The sequence below is a fragment of the Caretta caretta genome, chromosome 8 (assembly GCF_965140235.1).
Source record: "Caretta caretta isolate rCarCar2 chromosome 8, rCarCar1.hap1, whole genome shotgun sequence".
In the NCBI taxonomy this organism is placed as follows: domain Eukaryota; kingdom Metazoa; phylum Chordata; order Testudines; family Cheloniidae; genus Caretta; species Caretta caretta.
In genome coordinates, this window is record NC_134213.1 from 80,401,360 (window position 1) to 80,420,516 (window position 19,157).

General features: G+C 39.1%; 1 protein-coding gene across 4 annotated transcripts in view; it reads right to left on the reverse strand.

Moving 5' to 3' along the window:
- Positions 1–3,572: 3,572 nt before the first annotated feature.
- The window catches only part of PRKACB (protein kinase cAMP-activated catalytic subunit beta), a 121,420-nt gene continuing 105,835 nt past the window's right edge, over positions 3,573–19,157 (reverse strand). For all 4 annotated transcript variants that reach the window (XM_048860848.2, XM_048860850.2, XM_048860847.2 and 1 more), the window contains 2 exons: positions 14,590–14,754; positions 3,573–5,810 (listed from right to left, as the gene is read on the reverse strand). In XM_048860848.2, coding sequence (XP_048716805.1) covers positions 5,685–5,810; positions 14,590–14,754 — 291 coding nt within the window. In that variant the 3' untranslated portion in view covers positions 3,573–5,684. The remainder of the gene's footprint in view (positions 5,811–14,589; positions 14,755–19,157) is intronic.

Sequence of the window (19,157 nt, forward strand, 5' to 3'; positions counted from 1 at the left end):
TATTACTGGCAGCATTACAGTCTCTTCCCCTCACCCCTGCCCCTTCATCCTTTCTCAGAGACTTTCAACTTCTCTTCCTCTCCTTCTGGATCTCAGAACAAGTGCATATATTCTTGGTGTATAATGCAACACCTCCTTTCTTTCCCCCTCCCCGTTTCCTGTCCTTCCCTGAACAAGTTATTCCTGGTTATATCAATATTTCAGTAACAAGATTTGTCCCACCAAATCTCTGTGTTACCAATTAAGTTATAATTTAGCTTATGTACTAATACTTCCAGTTCTTCCTGTTTATTCCCCGTACTTGTTGCATTTGCATATAGACATCTCTATGAACAGAGATTCCCCCACTGATTTCCCTCTTGTTGCTACTATGACCCATTGTAGTTTTCCATGCCCCGTCCTCCCAACATCTAGCCCTCTGTTAAGGTAACCTTTTTTTAAAATACCTACTTGTGGGCTTTTGTCATATGCCCCCTTTGAACACAGCTTAAAGCCCTCCTCACTAGGTTGGTGAGTTTGTACACAAAGATACTCTTCCCCTTCTTGGTCAGCTGGATCCCATCTCTTCCCAGTAGACCACCTTCTCAGCAGACCTTGTGATGTCAGAATGCTCCTCTGCCTGCAGCATCAAATGGCACTGTGTGGAAATCAGGCATTTCTGGTGTTCTGGTTTTCTGACTGTCACCAAAATCATTAGGGTTCTTTCCAGTGATGCCTAAAATGTTCCCGGAAACTTTGGAATTGATCAGATGTGGACTTCAAAAGCTATCACATTAGACACACAAACACTACTGAGTTGAATGTTCAGCTTCCCTTTGGTCGCTCAAATGTATCTCAAGCTGTGCCTTGTCAAATCTTCTACAGGACCTTGGAAGCAAAGGAAATGGAGACATAACTATAACTGTATCTCCCAGTGAAGAAGAAAAGCATCTGTGACGGAGTTTGGACTCCAGCGTCCTCATGAATAGACCTCAGGACTTGTGTGTTTAGATTTTTTGCAAACAGAACAACAGCTGGATGTTTCCATTTGACAAAGATTGAAGATGTCATTGTCCTTGAGAAACCTGCACCGATTCACCTTGTACTATTGGGTCAAGTGTTCTTCACTTCTGCCACACACAAAGCCAAAGGAGTCATTGTTCTGATGCACCACTCTCAGTCAGGCTACTTGTTGATACAACAGGGGAGATAGAGGCCAAACTTGGCAAATCACATACTAGATTTTCACAGATAACACAGGGGCAATCTGCACCATCTTGCCTCTGACTACAAGGAGGAATGCTTTTAGGACAAACCTTACAACCAAAATCTCTAACAGGCTGCTTGTGTGTAGAAGTAACTGAGTGTGGATGTAACTGAGTCTCTTTCTGCTTACACATTTCATGGGTCACAAACTGACTCAAATGAGTACCATAAACATGTTACCTCTACAATCCAAAAAGAAAGGGTTTTGTACTGGTCCACCTCAGGAGTGATGTCTTGACCTCCTTAGATCATAGAACCGTGTCCAGACTGTGAGTCACCAATGTTTAAAAGGGAATTGTACCAACACTGAAATAGATTCATGTTATCATTTACATGACTTCACAGGAAAGTGTAAGTAGCCATCAGGTCTAGCACCCTTACGCAGAATTTGATTGGAGTGCAGAGTCCCGATGATGCAAGGATGATTGCCCTTTATAGATCTAGAAATTTCTTTGAAGCAGACAAGCCCTTCTGGAATCTGCAGAAACCCCTGTAAATGTTAGCACAGTAGCTCTCAGATTCAACACAGATTTTTACTCATTCACCCTCAACCTCAAAAAGCTACACAGAGAAAAGTTATCTTGAGAAACTAGATCACATCTTGACCCAACTGAGCCAGCTGTCCAAGTAAGGGAACTTCTGTATTATCCCTGCCAGACCAGCTCTATATATCCTATCTGTAAACCCTTTAGCAGTTTCTTATGGAAGATGATTTTCCTTAAGACATAAGAAAGGGGAATTCAGTTTGGCAACTGAAAAGCATAGCCTCATTCTATAATCTTTGGAACCCAGCAGTAAAAAGTGACTGTCCAAAGTTTGATGGCAAACAGTCCCTTCCTAAATGGTGAAAAATTATAGGAGTCATTTCCAGATTAGGATGACATCTTATCTGCTGCTTGACAGGCTGTGTTCATTCAATGCAGTGCAGAAGAAGCATAAGACACGTGATCTAGAAGACTGCAACAAATTTGTCTAAGAAAGCACAAACAAAAATCTTTAAACTGTAATATGGTGTTTATACTAGGAAACTAAAACACAAAACCAAAGTCAATAGGCCTATAGCAGCATAAAATAAACTTTTTCAAGTTCTGTGACCACAACAATGTGAAAAGAGAAGCCGAGGTACAGACAGACAGCAGTGTCTTTTAAAACATGAACTGCAGAATGCCCTGAGGATAAATGATACCAGTTTTTACTTTTATCAATAGTTTCATGGCTTATAAGGCACACAGTCTGTATAACAAGAATCCGCAGAGATTATTTCATAAGAGAATTATTTTAAATAAAAAGAAATAAGGAATAAATGTGAGATGATAAATATGGAAAATTATTTGCATTTGATGACCAGCTTGCTCTCTCTTTGTTTTAAAAAAATCCAACTCTCATTGCCTTCTGGCAGTGCCTTCAGCCAGTACCATCCTCTTCAAAACACCCAACTTTAGCGTGGAATTTAATAGGCCCAACCTAGTATGTTCAGTACATTACTCAGAGTCTTTCCCAGTTATTAGTAAATTCAATTTTAAGAAACCATGTATGTGATGTGGTACAATTAAACAAACAATTAATTAATATACAACATTCTAGTAAATTTTTACTATATTTCACATTATTGCAGTACTTAAACATCTAATTATTTGCAAAAAAAGTAAAATATTTTCAACACTAGGGATTTAAAAATAAAAAGTTTTAATGCCACTGACGAGAATAAAGAAGTGATTTACTTAATGAGATACAATCCTTTATGTTGGAAATGAAATTGCATATAACTAGAGTACAGTTAAAATATACTATATAGTTCAACACTTAATTCCTCAATTGTGTAAAATTAACAAGCCTTTATTTTTAGATATACAATTTTTCAAATGGTAAAAAGGATTTTTGAAATTAAACACAAGTATCATGACATTCTTGTGGTTATATTTTTATGACTGTGTTTAAATGAGAGGATTGCATAATATTCACATTGTCAAATGTACTCACTAATGCCATGGAAACTATGCTCCTTCTCTTGCCCCAAATAAAATCTCAATTCCTTACTGAAGTCTATTATGCCGTGTTGGAAATTTATTTTACTTCCCATAGTTAACTGCTTGTTGATACAATTAAGAAATAGCATATCATCATGGAAATTGTTAAGAGGCTGCTTCAATTTATGCCCATCTAGAGTTTAATCTGGATATCAAATAGACATGTTAGAATCAATACCCTAGACTCCTCTGTTTTACTGTACACCCAGGGTGAATGATCACTGTATTTTACAGAATAGAAAATCTCGTAACCATATTAGATTATAAATGACTGAAAATTAAAATAATAAACAATCAAACTGTGATCTCCAGCATTTATTAAAATCTTTTAAAGTTCATAAACGACAACAAAGTTACTGTAGAATTTATCGCATACAGCTAGCATACAACAGCATGTCCTCAGTCTAAATGAAATACAAAAGATTTTAACATTTTTTATACAAAGAGTTTTTCTTTAATTTATTAATGTGATGATATATTTTTATTACATAAAATTTGCTACAGCAAAGTATTTTATACTTTTCTTGTACGTATGTAAATATGGGTGGACAAAGGCTGCAATCAGTGTCAACCTCCTAATGATGTTGTGCAAAAATGCTTGACAACCTAAAGACATACAGAATGTTGGATGTTACAGCTCATACTGGTTTGTAAAATGTCTACAAAGGCTTTTCTTAAAGGAGTGTCATACAGATGAAAAGGATGTAATGTCAATGGTTCATCTGCACTGACATTCAAACAAATACAATAGCTATGTACCAATATAGATCAGTTTTAATAAAAACGAGTCATTCTTGTATGCATGTAAATTGATCATAAAATATGAGCCTAGTTTATTTTAAACTGTTTAGATGTGCTGTTTTAAAGACAGGTCACTGAGATATCCAGAATCAAGTGCACAAATAAAAATAGTATGGATAAGTTTAAAAGCAAAAAATAATGTGCTGAGCCACTGATTATTAATAAACACTGAAATAAATGTGTAAAAGTGCCAAAAGCTAGTACATGGCAGCAGTATCTTAAGTCAGTTGGTGAGAGTATACAAGCCCAAATTCTTACATCTGTGTGATCATACATTCTGTTTCATTGAAAGGAACTAGGTTAGAAATGAAGACGCAACGTAACTAAGAAAACAACTGTGGCAGTTTTTAAACTATGTCTCTTTTACACATGAATGAAGCACTGTAATTAAAAATCAAATGATCATAACAGTTCTCCATCCCCAGTTTACTAATATAGTATACCAGAATAAAAACTTGGCGATAACCTCTTTTATTTTAACAGCTAACAAAAAAAACAACAACACCATATTCATCTAGCAATGCATTCATATTACTTTGCATTTGCTAAACCCCCTTGTTTCCTCATAGCTAATGACAGAGCACTTTTTTATTTTGTTTTTCAAACCAACGCCTTAAGTTAAAAAAGGGTATTAAACAAGGAATACTTTCGGAGACACAACATTGACTTTTTTTAGTTAGTCATATTCTGTTACAATACTGACCAAAACTTCTTTTAAGAGTTTAGGGTTTATGGTGTTAAAAACCCATTTAATACCTACCGACTGAAATGCTGGTAATTTACTTGGTTAAATATGGTCTGAAGTTCAGACCCGGTACAGCTGTTCCTACTCAATGAGATTGCGTGTTTCCCATGGCACAGACAGGTTATGGCATATTTACCTACTGCCCAGGTGAGGAATACAAAGGAAGGAGGCAGTGAAGAGAACTGCAGGTATGCAGAAAACCAAGGCACGGGGTCTAGCTACTGTCCCCTACTTAAGCTGTCCAATTTATGTTAATTTTGGTCAGGCTCCAGGAAGTAATGTTTTTAAGTTAATTTAGCATAGACTTATGTGGCGATAAATACTACCTTCAAAAATGCTAAAAATGTTGGCTAGATTTAGTCTGAGCTACCAAAAATATATATATATATAATCAACTGTAGTCTCAGATACAAGACAGACAAGAAGTATTGGCTGGCACAGACTAGAAGCAACACTTATCTTCCACTTCAGTCTAAATCACAGTAGCCGCAACACCTTCCATTTCACTCGCACAAATACATTATTCAAAATAAAATGGAGCATTCTTGGGTAAAACTACTTCATTTTAAAAGGGGGAACCGAACATTACACAGAAACAAATGAAACGACAGAAACCAAAGATAAGTAGGAAAGTGGTCTAGTATTCTGTGATACAGCAAAACAGTGCTTGCTTAATTGTGCCTAGTTATAAGGGTTGGTGCAAACTGCACACATGGAAGATGGCAATAAAGACCTCAGTCAGCTTTGTGGAATGAAGTAACTAGGTAACTGTTTTGACATATGACTGTCTCAGCTTCACCTCATCAGTTAATAGAGTGCAAAGATCCCAATGTAAGTCCTGATGTCATCTTGTCCTCTTACACATACTAAAAATCAGCAAATTCTTTTGCACATTTCTCTGTTAGAGACACACGAATATCTTCTTCTTCATAGTCATCAAAGTTGCTGGTATCTCCAGGTCCTCTGCACTTTGGTATAAAAGGAGCTTCTACCTATATTTGAGAGAAAAATCACGTAAGATGTCAGTAAAAAGAGCAGACAAGTAAAAATCTACCTTTTAGATTTACTGATATGGTAACAAGCATAAAAAAAAAACCCCTTGATCCTCCACCAGCACTTCTTTATCACTGGCAAGCGAGAAAGCTTAATCAGAATAACTTTACCCAATATCATCCATTATCACATTTACTTAGGGCTTTCTAAAATGAACATATCGAGTAGTGTCTAGATGTATGCACAGAAATTTAAAATCATATCACTTACTGACAAATGTCCAACAAAAATGACTTTCGTCCAGAGAAAGATTACCACCTTTGGGGGGGAGGGATAGCTCGGTGGTTTGAGCGTTGGCCTGCTAAACTCAGGGTTGTGAGTTCAGTCCTTGAGGGGGCCATTTAGGGATCTGGGGCAAAAATTGGGGATTGGTCCTGCTTTGAGCAGGGAGTTGGACTAGATGACCTCCTGAGGTCCCTTCCAACCCTGATATTCTATGATTCTATGATTCTCAGTCACCATCTCAGACAAAAGCCTAAGCAAATACAGCTATTTCTTATGCTGCACGTGGAAGGTCAAAAAACTCAGATTCCAACAGACAACAGGGGAAAATGAATTTCCTGTTGAGAATATCCTGCTTCCTGGAGATGATAAAGGTAGAGATAATGCAGTGAGGGCTGCATGCAAGAGAATCTATCACAATGGTTGAAGAGACGTAAAAATGGACTCCTGGCTAGCAGCACTACCTAGAAATCCTGGGACAATTTGGGATCCAAACCTCCCAGATTAAAAGAAAATCCTTCCAAAAGACTGGGCAATACCCAATAACAGGAGCACACATCATTTCAGCTGAAGCTCCCTGACACTTCTTACTTACGGGCACCTTGCCTGCATTGAACATCAACTAGTTTGCTCTCATTCATGCCCCTATCTCAGCCAGGCATTAGGAAAGGAGAGAGCTGGCACTGAGTAAAATGGAAGGGGCTATTGTGAATCATCAGCATATATACCGGATGAAAATCCAAATCTTTTGACTATCTCCCCCGCAGCTTCACATACATGTTGCTCAAATATAACTTTCAGGACCCCTCATGACAATTGTTCCACATTACTCAGAGATCTCCCTAAAATGAAAAAAAGTCTGTTTAAATGAGAAGCAAGAGCCCATCCAACCAGACCTAGAATTGGGACAAAATGATATGGCTACTGAAAGATTTTTAAAAAAAATCCAGGGAACTCCTTCACTATAGTTATTTCTATGAGGAGAACAATTATGTCATCTCCATGACACACCCACAGCAGTTTAGCTTTAGCATGCCTCAAAAGGCTGACTCCTGTGATTGGATTAAGTAATTGGTTGGGTTTAACAAGTTAGATAGGTCAGACTACACTGTTTTAAAAAAAAACAAACCCCAAGGTTGTTTCTATTCCTTCCAAAGGTATTCACACTATTCAATATAAATGAGGTCAGAAACTCCACTATAATTTTCCCTACAGTTAATTCTAAGAGTAAAATTGAAATGAATGAGCAGATTCACCTCATCCGTGTAAGTTCAATAATCAGCTACTTTCTGCAGATGCTCCAAAAGACATATTACTGCCTCTTGTGAACAAAGAGTATTAAAGATGAATATTAGAAAGACGGATATTTGAGGTTAGAAAATATGATTTATGAGGAAAGTTTGAAAGAACTGAGCATGTTTGGTCTAGGGAACAGATTGAGGGAGGGCATGATAACAGTCTTCAAATAGGTAAAGGTTGTTATAAAGAGGACAGTGATCAACTGTTCTCCCAATCCATTGAGGGTATGACAAAAAGTAATCATCTTAATTTGCAACAAGGGAGAATCACATTAGGTATTAGGAAAAAAATTTAACTATAAAGATAGTTAAGCACTGGGGGACTTCAACTAATCAAACATCTGTTGAGAAAACAACACAGCAGGGCACAGATTATCCAATAAATTCTTGGAATGTATTGGAGACAATTTTTTTATGTCAGAAGGTGGAGAAAGCTACTAGGGGAGAGGCTGTTCTAGATTTGATTTTGATAAATAGGGAGGAACTAGTTGAGAATTTGAAAATGGAAGGTACTTTGGCACTTTCAGTGACCATGAAATGACTGAGTTTATGATTCTAAGGAATGGTAGGAGGGAAAACAGCAAAAAAAGGATAACGGATTTCAAGAAGACAGACCTTAGCAAATTCAGGGAGTTGGTAGGTAAGATCTCATGAGAAGCAAGTCTAAGAGAAAGAGATGTGGTATATCTTGACTTTAGTAAGGCTTTTGATACTGTCTCACAAGACCTTCTCCTAAACAAACTAAGGAAATACAACCTAGATGGAGCCACTATAAAGTGGGTCCATAACTGGTTGGAAAACTGTTCCCAGAGAGTAGTTATCAGTGATTCACAGTCAAGCTGGAAGGGCATATCGAGTGAGGTCCTGCAGGTATCAGTTCTGGGTCCATTTCTGTTCAATATTTTCATTAATGATTTCGAGAATGGCATAGCATGTACACTTATAAAGTTTGTGGACAAAACCAAGCTGGGAGGGGTTCCAAGTGCTTTCAAGGATAGGATTAAAATTCAAAATGATCTGGACAACTTGGAGAAATGGTCTGAAGTAAACAGAATGAAATTCAGTAAGGACAAATTCAAAGTACTCCACTTAGGAAGGAACACATACAAAATGGGAAATGACTGCTGAGGCAAGGATAATGCAGAAAAGCATCTGGGAGTCATAATCACTGTTGCCAAAATAACAAACAAAAAACAAACAAACAAAAAAACGAACATCATTCTGAGATGTATTAGTAGGAGTGGTTTAAGTAAGACACGAGAAGTAATTTTTCCACTCTACTCTGTGCTGACTAGGCTTCAACTGGAGTATTGTGTCGAGTTCTAGGTGCCACATTTCAGGAAAGATACAGACAAATTGGAGAAAGTCCAGACAAGAGCAACAAAGATTAAAGGTAAAAAAAATATGACCTATGAAGGAAGACTGATTTCCACTGAATGCATCTGAAGAAGTGAGCTGTAGCTCACGAAAGCTTATGCTCAAATAAATTTGCTAGTCTCTAAGGTGCTACAAGACCTCCTTTTCTTTTTGCGGATACAGACTAACACGGCTGCTACTCTGAAACCTGAAAAAAAATGGTGTTTGTTTAGTCTGGAGAAGAGAAGACTGAGGGGGGAACATGATAACAGTTTTCAAGTACATAAAAGGCTGTTACAATAAGGAGGGAAAAAAATTGTTCTCTTTAACCTCTGAAGATTGAACAAGAAGCAATGGACTTAAATTGCAGCAGAGATGGTTTAGGTTGGAAATTAGGAAAAACTTCCTGTCAGGAAGCACTGGAATAAATTGCTTAGGGCGGGCTGAGGAATCTCCATCATTTTATTTTTTTTAAGAAGAGGTTAGACAAACAGCTGTCAGGATAGTTTAAGTTTCCTTAATTCTGCCTCACAGTGGATGCTAGCTGACCTCCTAAGGTCCCTTCCAGCTCAACATTTCTATGATTACAGTGCAGCCCAGAGGCCTAGCAAAAGCACAACATGCTGCCATGTGGGAATCAAGTAAACCAGTCTTGAACGCCAAGGCCTCTATCTGATCTCTGTGGAGTGGCAAGAGAAGCACACTTGTATATTACATGGTATCCTCCTATGGCCATGTTAAAAACAAAGCTGACAAGTTCCAAAGGGAGCTGAAACCACTTTCTTTGGCCCAAAGGACTGTCACTGCAATGTGAGGGCTTTCAGAGTGGAGGGAAGGTATGCAGGACAAAAATAAACCACACAACTTTATTCAAAGGGAATACAGCAGAGGTGACCACTATGGTGGATTCTTTGTTGACATCAAGGGATTCTGGTATCTCACAACCACCAAGAAAGTAAAGCTGAAGTGGTTTGTGAAATCATACAATTCAAAAAATACCTATAGAGTTTTAGTATCACCATTTTCCTATAGTGAAACCCTTATATTTTAAAGGAGAAGAGCAAACTTTGATACTGTTTTATATGATTTTGTATGGTGATGTTTCATCCGAACATTTTATGTGTTAGAGACAGAATGTGCCTGTGCAACATACTAGTGGCCAAATGGTGTTTTTGCCATTTTTTATTGCTTTTAAACCTTGCAATGGTTAATCTTATTTGTAGATCCAAAATCATAGGGACCTCTGAGGATCACAACAAATCTGCCTACTGAAATTTGTCAGTGAATCTGACAGACTGCCAAATATTTAAAGAGATTGTGATCTGAAAACATCAGCTACTATTTAGTGTTAGATCATGACATTATGATCTGCATAGTGCAAGGAGTGGCATGTTATTGCACTGACTTGAATATCTTGAGAGGGAGACAGTGACTCCCTGCTATGCTGGAGAGGGAGGAAACTATTGTGCTTATACCCAGTGCAGCATAGGAAGGCTCCAACTTCCTGCCCCACATCTGCATTTGGATGGAGGGAAGTAGCAGCTCTGCAGAACCAGCTTCCTTTTCTGTACTGCCACCTTTGATGTAGACATACGCATGTCTGGTCCACAGTACTACTCACTAATATTTGTGAAGCTAGAAATCACAAATAAGAACAGGGCCTCATTGCACATGGCTTTATACAAACATACATCCCTGGCTTCAAGGCAGGAACGAAAAAGTGGGTGCTCAATAGCCTGAGTGCATACCGAACCTATGTAACCATATGTTCCTATTGCCATTACCCTCATTCTCCCTCCATTTGTTCCCATATTATTCCCTAACAAAAAAACCAACCGAACAGACTAAAACTGGGATTTTAAGCAGCGTTTATCAAATGTGGCCACCAGGGTCTTTTCTTAGATTCATAGATACTAAGGTCAGAAGGGACCATTATGATCATCTAGTCCGACCTCCTGCACAACGCAGGCCACAGAATCTCACCCACCCACTCCTGCGAAAAACCTATCACCTATGTCTGAGCTATTGAAGTCCTCAAATCGTGGTTTAAAGACTTCAAGGAGCAGAGAATCCTCCAGCAAGTGACCTGTGCCCCATGCTACAGAGGAAGGCGAAAAACCTCCAGGGCCTCTTCCAATCTGCCCTGGAGGAAAATTCCCTCCTGACTCCAAATATGACGATCAGCTAAACCCTGAGCATATGGGCAAGATTCACCAGCCAGATACCCAGGAAAGAATTTTCTGTAGTAACTCAGATCCCACCCTATTCTAACATCCCATCACAGGCCATTGGGCCTATTTACCATGAATATTTAAAGCTCAATTAATTACCAAAATCATGTTAAATTGGAAAAGATGGGGATCAATATGAAAATTGAAAAGTGGATAAGGAACTGGTTAACAGGGAGATTACAGCGGGTCCTACTGAAAGGTGAACTCTCAGGCTGGAGGGAGGTTACCAGTGGAGTTCCTCAGGGATCAGTTTTGGGACCAATCTTTTTATTACTGACCTTGGCACAAAAAGTGAGAGTGTGTTAATAAAATTTGCGGATGATACAAAGCTGGGAGGTATTGCCAATTTAGAGAAGGACCGGGAAATCATACAGGAAGATTTGGATGACCTTATAAACTGGAGTAATAGTAACAGGACGAAATTTAATAGTGAAAAGTGTAAGGTTATGCATTTAGGGATTAATAACAAGAATTTTAGTTATAAACTGGGGATGCATCAATTAGAAGTAACGGAGGAGGAGAAGGACCTTGGAGTATTGGTTGATCATAGGATGACTATGAGCCACCAATGTGATAAGGCCGTGAAAAAAGCTAATGCGGTCTTGGGATGCATCAGGCGAGGTATTTCCAGTAGAGAAAAGGAGGTTTTAGTACCGTTATACAAGGCACTGGTGAGACCTCACCTGCAACATCTGGAATTTTTGTGGCCACAGCCCCCTGGGCTGTGTGGTGAATAACAGCCCCTCCCTCTCCCTGTTGGCTGCTGGGGCTTCTAGCAGGGGTTGGGCCCTGCCCCCTTCTGGAGACACCTGGAGCACAATGCTGGAAGAGCAGGCAGGGGGTGCGTTCCCCCACCTTGCATTCCCCACCTTCCCAAAGCCGGAGGGGCTCAGGCTTTGGGCTTCAGTCCCAGGTTCAGGCTGCAGAATGGCAGGCCCTAGGCCATGGTGGCGCAGCTTCGGGCTCTAGCCCCCACAGAGCTTAATTTGTCCCCAAGGCTGATTAAGTCTGCTGTGAAAAGTGATTTGTATGTTAATATCACTTTTCTACAATGGACTTATTAGCTAGCAATAAATAAATTACAATGATTTGGACGTGTATATGTGCATATTTATTTGTTTTTCTTAAAGCTAATTAAGTATTTTAGAAAAAAGTGTGAGAGCGGCCACCAGCAAGAGTTGGTGGCCGCAATCTAAGGCCACCAAAAATTTTGTATTAGGAACCCCTGCTAGCTCAAATGAAAAGCCCTAGATGTTTACTTGTCCTTGCAATACAGGGTTATTTTTCACAATATTATTCTCAGATCCCTACCAGAGGAAATCTCTGAAGGTGAGCTCACAAGGGAACAGGGATATGTAATGGAAATACTGTTCAGCCTTAATTAAAGCCATATTACCAGACACGGTTTTAATAAATTCCTATGCATGCATAAAGAGAAAGAGAGGATCTGATCTTATCTGAAATATTAAATAACTGACTGTATTATGCACAAGTGTAACTCAACTGTACTATTCATACCATGTTAGTTGCTAAGGAACTATTTTTTCATTATGCAGAGTAGGTCCAGTTTAGGCAAGTGACTTTACTATAAAAAAGCACTGGTGAAAAGAGTCACTGTGAAAAGATGGCATCAAACATAACAGTTGATCTCTAGGTTTCAATACACCCTGAAATATTAATATTGTACTGTATTATTATAGTGTTAGCCTTCTAATAGTATTTATTTCCCATAATTAATAATTTCAAAGCCATTCTTCATTAGTATTCCAAATCTTTTACAAAGGATAATATAAAGTAGCAATAGGTGTGTCACTAATTCACTTTTAGATATTTCTTGCTTCTGATAAAAAAAGTTTTTGACAACAATAGGATAGTGAGGTTAAGCATATGTAGCAAAATATTAAAATATTTATTATTATAGGAAAAAAAATCACAGAGGCACATCACAGAGGAATCCCCCCTGCATATAAATTGTGTTTTAAATGGGCATTTAAAAACACAGAGAAGAGATAATTACAGTTCTGTAACGTTAAATCTCTTCTTAAAATGTCTCCACTTAACACAAAGAATGCAAGATGTGTTAATAGTACCCTGCCTTATAGTAATTAATACATCAGTGATTACAACTACTGTTCTGTCAATTTGTGTAACCAGACAACCAGTTACTGTTTATAAACTATTGTTAGATTTTAGGTTTGGCCTTTAAAATAATTTTTAAAATTATTATTATAGCAGCACTTTCACACCTCTGTTAGCATTTGAATAAGATACTAATATTCGCCGAAGTGTGTCACTTGACTGTAAACTCATTTATGACAAATGTCTCAATTAAAATAAATTATTTCTGCTCTCAAAATTTTCAGAACAAAACCAATGAGATTTTAAAATTTTACTACTTCCTATTTAAAGAACAGAAAAATACTGGTTTAACCTAAGAAACTGTTCATTTCCTAGGTGTATGTCATCTGGGAACTGGCTAATTTCCAGTTGCTTAGTGATGCTACAAAAGTGGCACTATGTCATAGAGGGGAGCAGATTCTGGGAGCTGCTGGGAGGCAGGGCCTGCAGTAAGTCCCACCCTGCTTCACTCACTCTGTCAGGAACCAAATCTTGCCCTTCTGCCAGCCTTCTCAGCAGTTGTATCTATGATGAGAATTTTCTTAAGGTCTCATTCTGCTACAGCTCCAACAGTGGGAGCCCTAGCATAGGCTTGCTGCCAGGATTGTCTGACTGCTCAGAACCTGAGCTAGTCTAGAAAACACTGTGGTAAAAATGGTGACAGCCAACCAGGGCCAGATTTTCAATTAGGCACATGCCTAGGGGCACCAGCATTCTAGGGCACCTAAAAGTGAAAAGTGGGTTAAAAGTTTCATTTTTTAAAGAAAATATGAAGGTCAGCTGTAGGTGGAGGGGACAGGGATGCTGAAGGTGCTGTGCCTAGGGACATGTGAAGTGTAAATCTGGCCCTGCATCCAACCACTAGAAGGGATCCCAACATTGCTACCACTGATGGAACTGCACTAGTGCTAGAAAAACATACTGGATAATTTAAAAGAAATCTTCTGTGTGTTCAAGATTAACGAGATCCGCCGTTCTCAGAGGAAGACAGCAGAGGAAAGGTGTATGACAGCAGAGGCTGAGTGTGTAATAGCAAAGGCTGGAGACAAATCCCTGGATTAAGACCAGAGCATCTCCATGGTGAAGAACAGGCTGGCTTCTGAGAACAACTAGGCAAAGAACAAAGATTTCTTAGTGGGAGGGACAATTTCAGTAGCCATTATATGTTAAGGATTAAGTAGAAGGTTAGAGGTGCAAGAAATAGCTCATTTTGAAGATGAGCAAGAAAGAAATTAGAGTAGAGCGTGAACCACGCATTAGGGGAGCAGGGAAGTGCATGAGGTGCTGAGGATAAGTATACCTGTCCTTTGTAATTTAATGCATTCCTCAGGACCCTAAGGAATATCATGCTTTTCTCAGAACATTTGAATTGGATGTGTCAAATTTGCTAACTTTTCCATTCATAATACAATTTAAAATACCCAACTTTGACTTTGCTTAATGAAATCAGAAATACATATAATTTTAATTAATTAGATGAGAAAGTGCCTTACCTTTCTCTGATAAATGGCAATCCAATCTGTTGTAGCAAACCACTTGTGGTTCTTTATGTCATTTACACCATTCTTTAGATTTCCATATCGTTTGGTCAAGTCTACCTGGAGTAAATTTCTTAGTAGATCCTTCAGGTCTGAACTGAAGTGTGATGGGAACCGTACCTAAAAATCACACCCATAAATTAACACCACAATATAGATTACATTTGTTTTTTCTCCCCCTTTGTGAAGTAAAGAGAACAATGCTCATATAAATTAGAACTGTGGAGTCATTCTACACTTCTAACCATACATATCAGTTGGAGCACATAGACACAGATGGAGTTAAGGTTGCTTATGCATTTTTATTTCAAAGGGCCTTTTCCAATGGCATATAACTGTCAAATTTTCACTTCTTGGGCTGAAATTTTCTAGGTCTTGTCTGTCTCTGGATTATTTATTTCTTTATTTTGAATTTTCAGCATACGGAAGTGATTCTGTAAGGACTAAGAAACTAATTTAGTTTTTACCAACTGATGTCTCTCCAACACTTCTGGGTCCCCCTTCATCAAATAATTTTTAAAACCAAATTTTAAGCTAGCATCAGATTTTGCCTCCCCATTTTTGAGAATATAACTGATTTTTCCAGTAAAGAGGGGATACTTGCCTGACTTATGCACACAAATGGTGGTTTGTATCCCACTTACGCTGGTGAAATCAGATAAATAAGTTGAAGAATGAGGACAGCAATTTTAATTCTGATTTGGAAAATCATAATTGTAGAAAAGAAGACTGAATATATAAGATCTGTGAAAACTGACAGTGAAATATAAATACTTATTAAAAATTCCTACAAAATAAAAACAAAATACATGAGATAATGATGAAACTACTAAAATTCATATTGGCACAGTTGGAGCTGTAACTCCTTAGTACAATAAAAGGCTTATCTTTAACTGGTTTAAATCTTACAGGATTTATTTTTCCTTACAGAACTGAGAAAGGGTAAGCCGAAAGCATATGATTGTTTGTAGCTGAGGCCTGGACTGACAAGAGTAGTCAACGCCTGAAGGGAGGGCTCATTTCTTGGTGGATAGAATTAGGGAGGTAAAACAGATCATTATGCTGAAAACAGAATGTTTGTGCTAAATAAGATAAGTAAATAGGTCAGTAGACTAAAAAGACAGAATGTCTGAGACAGCTAAGATAAGAGGGAGAATACCCTGGGAAACATTTACTATTGTGACAAAGCTCTGCCCTTGCCTCCGTGGGTCCCGCGTTTTTCCTGGCGGATTTCACTAGCCTCAGAGGCTCACTGTGATCCTCCACGTAACCCTTTTCTCTCTATAGACAAGGGTCACAGTCTACTGAGCCATTTTCATCATAAGCCAGCGAGGGAGGTGAGGAGAAGTTATCCTTCCTTGCACAGTCTCTGTTGTCTCCCAGTCTCAGTGATTAATCAGGGGGCAAAGGTGCGGGGGGAGCCCGGGCTCACCCTCTACTCCGGGCTCCAGCCCAGGGACCCTAATAGTATCAGTGATGGTAGCTGACCTTTTAGAAACATGACATGTACAATTCCCTGGGCTACTTCCCCCACAGCAGCCCTCACTTCCTCAAACTCCACTTCACCCTTACCTCAGGGTCTTCTTCCTTGTGCCTGATATGGTGTATACTACTCAGTCTCTCCAACAGTGCAACTTCCTCCCAGAGCTCCTGACACGCACACCCACCTGACTAACTGGGAGGCTTTTAACTAGTTTCAGCCAGCTCCTGATTGGCTTCAGGTGTCCCAATCAACCTAGCATTCTCCCTGCCTTCTGGAAAGTTCTTAATTGGCCCCAGGTGTCTTAATTGACCTGGAGCAGCTGCCATTTCACTTATCCTGGTACCAGGGATTTGTTTAGCCTGGAGCTAATATATCTATCTCCCACTACTTTTCTATAGCCATCTGACCTTGCCCCGTCACACTATGAACAAGGAAACAATGGACAAAATAAGTTAGGAATGTAGAGATGAGGTCTTCAAGAGGAGGCTGAGTGTGGACAATGCACGGACAGAGCATGCTGCACAGGGATTGGTTCTTGGAAAGTAACTAATCCAATAACGCGTGATGCAATGTATAGCAAATGCAGTATAATGTGTAAGTGTATATAAAGAAATATGTTTTTTGTGTAACTTTGGATGTGTGGTACACCCTATACCTGCCCCTTCACCTGAGTAGGATCAACTCAGCACAGCTTTTCTGAATGCCAAATAAAGATGCCCGAGAAATCTGGAATTGAACTAAGTTTTTTGGATTCCAGGTAACTGCATAAAGTGTTCTCTGAGAACTGGACAAGGTGCTCTGGATAAGATGAGTGGAAAAAGTCTCAGAGGGAATCCCTCTGGTGTTTTGTGTTTAGTTAATTACCACTATAAGGGCATTCCATAGCTACTGAACTCATGTATCGGATTAGGAGGATCCGGTTTCTAATTAGTTGCTAATTGCACACTCAGCAGTCATGTGTGAGAATTCAATCTAGAAATTTACCTATACTGTAATCTCGCTATAGATAGCACATACACTGCCAATCAAGCTCTTAGCTGAACAATTCTGAGCATTGTTTAAATACATGAAAGTTTGTTTGCCTTGTCAAAGTAAATTTGTGACCATTTAACAGGTCATCGCAAACACAAAATAGTCATATCCAGTCTGCACTGGCAAGGTAAACCAGGTTAGCATGAACTATGCTTCAATAGTGTTTAAAGAAGATCTAGCTGATACAGGTTTTGCTGCATAGTTTTACAGGGCCTTAATGATCCAAGAAACACCATCAGAAAGTCTAATGCAGGATCTGAAATTGGGAAAAAAAAATAAATAAAAAGTCTCTCTTGCCACATCCATGCTTCCAGAATTTGGCACTTACTATGCCCAATTGATCAATGGTATTCTGTAGATATGAAATGTCATTAAATAAATTAACTTAAAGAGTTAAATGCAGTCTGCAGGATTATTTAATCTGTGAAGAGATGTGGCAAAATCATCAGCTCTGATGGCTAAGTATGCTCCTCCTATTTATCAGTCTGGGCATGTGTATGGCTCTCATTAGTGTAGTATCTGAGTGCCTTACAATTACTAATGAATATTACCCTCAAAACACTTTCAAAGGCACAAAAACGTTAATCCCATTTTACTGATGGGGAACTGAGGCAGAGGGTAGGTTACATGTCTTGCCCAAGGTCACATAGGAAATTTGTGGGTGAGCTGAGAACTGAACCCAGTTCTCTTGAGTTCAAAATCCAGTGCCCAATCCACTAGACCATCCTACCTTCCCAGAGTCAGTAAAAATATTGAATAATAAAACTAGAGAAACTTTAGGTACAATAATGACTGCAAAAATGAACCTTTTTTTCCCCCAATATGAAGATAAATCTTTAATGAATATTTAATGAATCCAATGAAGTGAGCTGTAGCTCACAAAAGCTTATGCTCAAATAAATTGGTTAGTCTCTAAGGTGCCACAAGTACTCCTTTTCTTTTTGCGAATACAGACTAACATGGCTGTTACTCTGAAACCTTTAATGAATAGGCAGTTTAAAGAATCTTTCAGTAAAGAGAGATTTATTGACATTTGTGGTCATTCTAAAAGTCAATACTTTAGGCAAAATGTAACCAAGTAAATTAATAACCTATTTTTACAGGAAGAGCCACAGGAAATTTAGTAATCACAAGTGTCCTCAATTTTATATTTCATCCAAAAGACAGACTCATCAGAAGCAATATTCTGTAACACCATGCTACAACATTGGTTCCATACTGACTTAGAAGGAGGAATGCCAGTATTTGAATCAGCAGCACCACCTGGGTTCCCCCCAAGGTCTTTTGTACAAGTGGTGAACCAGTTAAACCTGTTTAAGTTAGGAGATCTGATGAGCTCACTGAATGAAGTGATATGGCTGTACATCATGGCAATGTCTACCAGCCTAATAAGTAGGCCAAATTCACAGCCATGAAAAACGTGTCACAGACCATGAAATCTGATCTCCCCCTGTTTCTCAAATTGGGTCCTACCCAAAAGCGAGTTGCAGGGGGGTGTTGTAAGATTATTTTAGGGGGGTCATGGTATTGCCACTCTTGCTTCTGCGCTGCCTTCAGAGCTGGGCGACCAGAGAGTGGTGGCTGATGGCCAGGCACCCAGCTCTGAAGGCAGCTCCCCACCAGCAGCAGCACAGAAGTAAGGGTGGCAATACCATACCATAAAGAAAAGGAGTACTTGTGGCACCTTAGATACCATGTCACCCTTACTTCTGCAGTGCTGCTGTTGGCATCAGCTCTGCCTTCAGAGCCGGGCTCCCACCCAGCAGCCACCACACTCCAGCTGCACAGCTCTGCAGGCTGCACTGCCGCCAGCAGCAGCGCAGAAGTCATGGTAGCAGTACCACAACCCCCCTACAATAACCTTGCGACCCCTCCCCCCCACAACTCCTTTTTGGGTTTGGACCCCTACAATTACAATACCATGAAATTTCAGATTTAAAAAGCTGAAATCATGAAATTTACTATTTTTAAAATCCCATAACTGTGAAATTGACCAAAATGAACATGA